Raw genomic sequence first — 8,935 nt, forward strand, 5'->3', positions numbered from 1 at the left:
ATTTAATTGAACAGCACACTTTCTATCCTTACTAATGACTGTAAGACATTTACCCTCTTCCCACTGCTTTTCACAGAGTTTAACAAAACATTTATAAGAACTTTAAGTGATGACGTCCTCCAAATAAACCAGGCAACCCAAAAACCTCTGTGTTGTAGTTTATTATATATTTTAAAATGGTACAAATAGTTTGATAAAAAACATCCTGTACTAAGGCAAGTGATACACGGTAGAAATGTAATTATATACTTTATATTCTTTGAGAACTACAACATATAAATCAACTTTCACTTTCAGTGAAAACGAGGGGAAATCTAAAAACTGCCAAGTCCACTGGGGGGCGGCAAAGCAGCTTCCCTGAGAATACAATCTTCATAGCTTTAGTGGGTCCAACACCACAATCTAAATAAATAATAAATAAATAAATATTTAGAAGGCTTTTCAGCATAGTGTCTTCTCTACATTCAATCCTTGGTCACATGAAGATCTCCTCCTCTTCTCAGTTCAGTCTGTCCATGCCCTACAGAGGGGAACAATATATATTCACATCAGTCAGTGTTTCATACGTTTACATCTTTACAACATTAATGACATGTAGTGCTACAGATTTCCAGACACCTTAATGCTAAAAAAAAGAAAAAAGGTTTACCTTTTGAATCAGAGACTCTAGTCTGTTGAAAAATTCCATCGCAGTTTCCTTCGGATGTGAGTCGCAGTCTTGGCAGGTCGCCTGAAGGGAAACACAAAGTGAACTTACTTATGACCATCTCGCTGCGAGTGCAACACTTCATGTGCACATTCAGTGTTTATAGAACTGTAAATCAGGAAATAGCAAGAAAATATCCTCTTACCGGAGCATCTCCTGAACTAGTAGCATTGCAGAGACCTCTCTCCTGCAAAAGGATCAAAGTAACTTGTTAGTTTTATGCCGTCAACGCTTTTAGACGCGTGCATTCTCGTTTATTACATCCTTCCCACGCCCACACGGTTACTTACGGTGTTTGGACTCCCGAGGCTCCTGTAAAGTTTTTTTTGTTTTATTTCCGTAATGTCGAAATGCACGAGCAGATTCACCCGGAAGCACTGCAGGGCCGACAGACAGCAGTCCTGTTTAGACAAAGGAAAACATTGTTTGTGAATATTACATCAACACCGACATGTGACAATATAATGTGACCAATCCGGCCTCTCAACAAGACATACAGCAGCTGCTTTCTTTGTATGAAACATTGTAAACACATGAACAGTGACCACGTTCTAGAGATAATATACAAAATATTAGTTTCTAAAAAATGGAACATGACGTTCTTTAATTTAATTCAATGTTACTGTTAATTGATTTAAATCAATGACACAGTTGTTGCTGTTAAATTGGTTTCGGAAAGTTATTTTAAAAGTGTAACATGACACGGACAGATTAGCCATTAAAAAGGTCAAACTTTAAGAATCGTATTTCGTCCAACAATCTATCACATTAGTTGGTTTTAATAATGTATTTCTATAAACTTCTACATGTATTCATTTGAGGGAAAGATCCTCCCTTCACTGCCATCAAAACATTTCCAAGAAAGCTGTTGTTTCTGGTTTCATGTCACAACTTTCCAATCAGATACATGCACAACACTTTTACTTCAACTGAAACTTAACATGAAGTTTCCACTATTTTAAAGATAAGTTTCTGTTCCCAAAAGTGCTTTGGGCGTTTTTTTTCTTGTCAGAATCGTTTCCCTCCAGAAATCTGAATGAACGTGTCGCATGATGCGACACATTTTTTCCGAGTGATTGTTTCTGCTTCGATGCTCCTTGAACCCAACTAGCTCGGGTCAAATCATTTTTTTAGATCACAGTGTCTGAAGAGACACAATGAGAAACCGCTGGCTGCTGTTTAGTTTTTAATTCTCTATGATGGGGATTTAGCATTCTACAGTCACAACATCTGGTGCGGTCTTTGCTCTGTTGTGTCGTGATTATTCTTTCTGAACAATAAGCTTTGTTGTGCACAATAGCGGCTTCACACCCGCTCGGGCATCCTCATCCTTTTGTGGTTGAAGATGAGCCAGAAGTTGCCCGTTGTTAAACGACAGGTTTGAGTCAAACGTGTTCCAGCGCAGCAAGAGAGCGTTTTGAGTCGGTGAGGAAGTGTCATGGTTTTGTTTGCTTGATTACTCATCACATTTCACTTGAGCGTGCAATGGAAGCTGTGAGAAAATACACGGTGCAGGTTCTCTCGGCTTGACTCACCCAAGAGCCTGACAAGAAAGAGGGCTGAGCCGAGTTTACAAGTAATGCAGTTGATCTTAACGGGCATTTATTTAAACAAAGTACACAAAATCAAGTTTTTATGTGGGATTGTTTTGGCCACAAGAGCATTGCTAAACTTTCTACAAGGTGTAATTGTAGTAAAAATGCATGTTCTCTAAGACAGTTAAGCTAAATATAATTGTTGTGTTTTAAAATAGTGTTTTTGTGATTTATAATATTTGTTATTTATCTGATAGACAGCTGTTTTTTTCCACTAGGACCAGTAATTCTTTAATTCAAATATAAATGCATAGTGGTTAGTTTGTTCTATATAGCACTGTTAAAATGTAATATTTGAATCACAGACCTAATAAATAATAATAATAATTTCCAATGCAAACTTATTTTTGGTAGATTTCATGTTTTCTTTATCAAAAATAACTAAATTTAACAATAAATGCTGATATTTCAATTTACTTTTCAAACGATGACAGATTTCTTTGTTACGTCTTCATCTTCTGTAAATGTACAGCATGGAAAACCTGAGTCAGTCTGAAATTAATTTGATTTTAAATGTATTCTTTCAAGATAAACGAGCATAAGATGTAAAATAATACGGAAAAAAATATATTTTAAAATGATTAATTTGTAAGGCTGCAAGGTAAAGCTTGCCTGGTTTATATTTGCTTATAACTCAACACGTTTTGTCATTTCACAATCTACTCGTATCTACTCCTACAGTGGCGGGCACACGGCAATTAGCAACTGCAGTAGGTGGGAGAATATCAACAATGACTAAGCAGCCGCAAATATCAAGAGAGTCGGTGACCATGCTGTCAACGTTATTTAGAATGCAAGTTAGATTGGCTTACCTCAACATTCTGTGGTGGAGTGTTCAGCATCTTCTCGTTGTGCTGTGAGAAACAACCCGGAGAACATTGTTCTTAGTAACAAGAACCGCCACCAAACAATGGGCCCAAGCTGTGAAAAGCTGAAAGTAAAATGAACCTACCGGCAGGATTCTCATCACTTCTCTCAACTGTCTCAGGACTTCTTTTAATTTTCTCCTCTGGAGAGACTCAGGGCTCGATGTGTCGGCCATAGAACTGCACCAGACTGCAAAAAGGCAAAAAACAACCAGCTTCATATTCTCTCGGTGTGAGCAGCAGCAGGCACCAGATCACTAGAGGAGGCTTTTCGAGATATTTACTGGAAATGCAGACAGTTGTGTCGCTTACCTTTTTTATACTCATCCCTGAGGACACAGGAAAACCACTTGGAAAGCTGCAGAAACTGGCGTGTGTGAGTAATGAAACTTTCTTTTCCACTGGCAGTCACCACTACGTGATTCGAGAGTGGCGTCAAGACGCGCGTGCGTGGGTCCTATAGATGCGAATGTGTGAACGTAAAGCTGTTTGAGTGCACCCGACAGGAAACTAAAGGAAGACGGCACTTCCCATTTTCATTTTGAATCAGTGGAGCCCGCGGCCGCACCGTGTCATAGGTAGCGTTTCGTAGCTGTGGTATCGACAACCTGAATGTATTCACTGCATCATGGCCACCTACACAAACACACACACAGCATGCTGCAACAACAGGAAACCCTGTGTTAAGTATTCACGTCGAACCAAAAGGAGAAGTGAGGAGATGGTATGTTTTGTCAGTGGAGCAGGAAGTCCACTGCTCCACGACAACTCAAACCATATTTTGGAATATTAGCTAATGTCTTTTGTGCCACGCTTCTCTCGTCTCACTGTTACTCGTCAAACAGAAAATGTCTTTCTTTTCGGTCCATTTGCAAAGATGAGGACAAGTGTGTTTGGGAGACGTTCTTGACGGCGAGGACAGTTCTGTCCTCACTTTTGAGACAGATTTCACAATAACAGTTGAACCCTTTTCAAAGATGTGATGAAACCACATCACAGTGGAGAATTATTGATGAGCATATCAGTAATGGTGTGCAGGGTGAGGATTTATTTATTCAGATTAGTAGACAGGTTTTTGATGAATACATTCATCTCAGAGATTTACTTGCAGCAACTATGAATGAAATAGATTCCGGTTTACAACGTAATTACGTCTTTTAATGTCACAGTAGTGTATGAAAGAGGATCTTTACAGGTAGCATTTCAGTGATGGATTTGCTGCCTCTTTATTGTAAATACATGCACTTATCAGAAATGACGCACACGTTGTAGCTGCTCGTTTATCAGGGCCACACGTTTAAAAAGTGATTGTTCAAACTCTCACTCAACAGCAGCAGAGCATTCAGAGCAAGACAGGCTTTTGATTTAGAAAAATCATGAAATGACTTGATATCTCCTCCAGTTTAGGTTCTCTCGTTGCTTGCCCATGGATATGTCACTGCACTTTATTAGAGTCACACATTAAGGGCTACACGCACTGAAGATGTATGACGCTGGCAGAACACACAAACCGATTGTTTTCCACGTAAGCTCTCACTCCAGATGTGTCTTGTTGCCATGTGAAGGTGTTCGGAAACGTCTGTCCATTTTCCAAGCATCAACATGAGTCAACTCACCCCAAAACTAGCCTTTTTGCACATTTTCTACAGAGTTCAGCAGTTGACGAGACGTGACCCGACTGGTGTCATATATTTGATTTGTGTCCTTTATGCCTATTTATGTTTTAATCATTTTTTGCGGGACACCCCCCCATGCTTCCTAAAAATCACCAATGCACTTTCTTCACCTCCACTCAGAGAAAGAACAATCGTGTGTGTTATTCTGTCCTTTGACCTACTTTTAATGTGCGTTTGTTCGTTGGCACTTCTTTGTGCCTTTCATTCCACCCCAGCCGTATATCAGACGTTTGTGTTAGAAACACAATGCAGCCCAAAAAAAAGTCACAGTATCACTCTCACCAACTCCCGTTTAGAAGGAAAGTCAACTCTGCGCTTAGCGCACGGAGCTGCCTCTGAAGCTCAGCCACTTTGATGTGCGTTGCTTCATGCAGCTGGTAAATAGACCTATTTTTTTCACCAAATAACCTATTTTTCTGCCTCCACGCTGGCGAGAGCAGAGGCTGGAGGCATCATGTCTTCAGGGTGGTCTGTCCCTCCGTCACATTCTCATTAACGCGGTAGCTCAGGAACGCTTTGAGGGAATCTCTTCAAAGTTGGCACAAACGTCCACCCGGACTCAAGTATGAACCGATTAGAATTTGGTGGTCAGAGGTCACGGTGACCTCACAAAACATGATTTTAGGAAATAGGATAAAATGATGACATTTTGAACTAACTTGGATGTAAACTGCAATGTGACTTTTTGGTGTTTTCACGGTCTCCATGCAACCAGCTTTTATTTTATTTTATTCAGTAACAGTTGAACACTTGGACTAACAGCTGGATTCTTCCAGCTGCAGATGTTCACATGCTGTACTATAGTGTGAAAAACTACTCAAAACCCGAAGAAAAAGAACCATTCATGGCAAGAAAATAAATACAATCAGCATGTTTATATACGCAGAGTTTAAAGTCTGTGTTCATTGAACACTTTAATGCATATATACCCACACACACACTTTTCATACATGTGCGCCAAGGTTATTAGAAGAACAGCTGAAGCGTGCAGTAGTGATTAAACATAATTTCTGTGTTTTCAGGCTACACAAAATGGCAACATTTGTATGGAAATATCACAGAATATTTCTTTAGTGACGGTCATCTCCTCCAATATGCATTAGCATTACACATTTGGGAAATTCAGGAGGCATCATTCTGTTAGTCAGTAGCTCACACACACACTGTGCCGTCTGTCTGCCCCGTCAGTGTTCGTGCACACGTTCTCTGCGCGCACAATCTTTACATCGGGAAGGAAGTGAGACTGAGAGAGAAAACCCCTCTCGTCTGTTCTCACTCTGTCAGCGTAAGGGAACAGGTGGGTGGGGGCTCCGACTGGTTAGAGAGGTGCATCACCCTCAGACGCCCGGCTCACCAGGAGTCCCTTCTGTGATGCACGTATACAGAAGGGAAAATGTGTCCTCAGGTAGATTTCAGATTCAGAAGAATTTTACTCAAGGAACCCCTTCTAACCCACCTGTGTGTGTGTGTGTGTGTGTGTGTGTGTGTGTGTGTGTGTGTGTGTGTGTGTGTGTGTGTGTGTGTGTGTGTGTGTGTGTGTGTGTGTGTGTGTGTGTGTGTGTGCACAAAAGCCTTACTAAGCAGCTCTGTTAAAATGAAATACAACGTTAGATATGTAACCTCATGCAAGACTTTGAAATAGTGCATTTAGAATTAAAGAGGTTAAGTTCTTCTGTATGATTTTCTTTAGAAAGAATATGTTAATAAATGTGTTTTTTTGACGGTTGAACTATAATTTTAAAATGCTTTTGGGACATTTGTAGGACATACCAGAACCATTTTTGTGTTGCCAAGTAGTGAAGAATGTAGATGATCCTCCTCCAGCCCTTCACCTCGTTGACCTTTTGAAAACAGACCTGCAGATCATTTGGACCAAAAACATATTAATATTTAACTTGGGAGGGTATTTCAGATGAGTTGAGCTAAAAAAAGACAATAAACAGTTGAACAAGGAGCAGTAACACCAACCAAAGAGATGTTTACGCACCAAACTAATAAAGCCATTAATTACAACTTATAACCCTTTATTAAATGTTGGTGTGTGAACCAGTTTCCTCTATGCAATCATGACCAAAGTTATTTTACTAAGCCAAATGTAGCTGTTTATCTCTCACAGTGGAGAAATGTGATCACATGCGCCTCATCTGCATATGAAGCTTTTTCCGTATCCTCTTTTTTTTTTTTTTAAACTCAGTGCAACGTCTCTGCACTAAGGCATGTTTTTGGTGATGACTAAAGCTCTCGGTCAGGACTGAAGACATGTCACACAGTGAGAGTTTCTCTTTGTGGTCAGCCAGAGTGTTAAACGCAGTGCACAGAGTGTGACTTGAAGTGAGGCTGCAGACGGGAGATCACTGACAGATGGAGGTCAACAGGTGGGAGAGACAACAGATCTATAAAAGTTTGGTCAAACGTTGCAACACCGTCAACGAGCCGATTTTTTTGTATATACGATAATCGCACTAAACTTTAAAAACAATTTCTTTATAATTTATTTTCATTGCGACTTTCAACAATCTCAGCATACAGGATTCTTTTTATATCAACCGGAATAAACACCTTAAAATGAAACAGCATCTGTAATGTTCCTGTAGCCTAAATAAATCAATGTTGTGTGTGTGTGTGTGTGTGCGCGCTTGTGTTTCTCTCTTTATAAAAGAATAAAAATTTGTATTTGTCGAATAAAAAATGTTCGGACTGTGACAGAAATAATAAAGGTTTATTTTTTTTACTATGACATAAAAAAGCTTGAATTTACGAATGGTATTTAATTAAACAAAACCATTCTGAAGAGACGTGGGGTTGCATTGCTGTCACTAAATCGATCCAGTTATGATTCATATCATACCGATGATGAACTGCGATTAGCATTTTAATAACAGGTCAGTATTATTATTATACTTATCTGACACTCTTAACACTTTAGTTTCTTAATGTGTATCATTTATTCAGAACACATGGACGGGGCCAGACTGTTTTAATGTCATGTAGTTCTCTACTGTACAGTATTTCTCTCCGTAGCCTCCGTACGTTTCTTTTGTTTTGACTCAAAGTTTGTGGTCGGTCATGTGATGATGTGTTTTGTTATTTCATGTTGTGTTTACCATGCCGTTGCACCATTTAAGTCAAACTAACCCAACTGTGTGTGTGTGTGTGTGTGTCTGTCTTAACTATGTAGTTTACTTCCTACTCCCACCTGCTGTAGTATGATTTCTTACCCTGCGGTCTCCTCTTCGTGAACAGTTTGCATTTTCCGGGGCGAGTGGGCGCGAGGTTGAAATGCAACTCGTACACATATTGCAGTATATTGTTTATTTGTCTGGGAAAAACTCTTTTTAATGAACTTAAACGTAAAGACAAACGTAAAAGTCCTCTATGTTTTTGCAAGCATTCACAGAGCTGGAACAAGGACAATTGGAGGGGATTTGGAAAAGCGGGCGCGCTTGATATATTACCGTAAGTGTACAGGAAGAGCTCAGAGGGCGTGGGTGGGGGATCGCCTCTTTTGGTCCTCTTCATCGGCACCGCAGCAGGCATGACAAGGCTTGTTTACAACGATGGATTCATTTTTCAATGTCATTGTTACTGAATTTAAAAAAAAATCTGACCAGATCTTATGTTTGGAATGAAAATATGGAATTCAGCTCTACTTCACATTGTTGTTGGGCGAATTATTCATTATCTTATTCATAATCTAACAGAATGACAATGGAGACGGTTTGAAAAAAACCCTGCAGGAAGTAAATTTGCATTTGTCAGGTGCAACAAAATACAAAGTACTGTGATATCAGCAAGTTTACAAATGTCGCGTTGAGGTTACTACATAAAATAATGCAGATTTGTTGATATTTTTATTCATGACTTAATTTTATCACATTATACACTACCGTTCAAAAGTTTGGGGTCACTTAGAAATGTCCTTATTTCTCAAAGAAAAGCACTGTTTCTTTCAATGAAGATAACATTAAATTAATCAGAAATACACTCTATACATTGTTAATGTGGTTAATGACTATTCTAGGTGGAAACGTCTGGTTTTTAATGAAATATCTGCATAGGAGTATCTGGAGCATCACATTTGTGGGTTGGATT

General features: G+C 39.3%; 1 protein-coding gene across 1 annotated transcript; it reads right to left on the reverse strand.

Moving 5' to 3' along the window:
- Window positions 1-220: 220 nt before the first annotated feature.
- LOC306702067 (uncharacterized protein) lies at window positions 221-8,380 on the reverse strand (the record flags this gene model as incomplete). The annotated part of the gene is made up of 7 exons (XM_079167560.1): window positions 221-520; window positions 650-730; window positions 852-893; window positions 997-1,107; window positions 3,114-3,155; window positions 3,254-3,357; window positions 8,299-8,380. 7 exons carry the CDS (start codon window positions 8,378-8,380, stop codon window positions 500-502), a joined length of 483 nt encoding a protein of 160 aa, XP_079023686.1. The 3' UTR covers window positions 221-499.
- Window positions 8,381-8,935: the final 555 nt, after the last annotated feature.

This window comes from Pholis gunnellus, assembly GCF_910591455.1.
Source record: "Pholis gunnellus genome assembly, chromosome: 10".
Taxonomy (NCBI): Eukaryota; Metazoa; Chordata; class Actinopteri; order Perciformes; family Pholidae; genus Pholis; species Pholis gunnellus.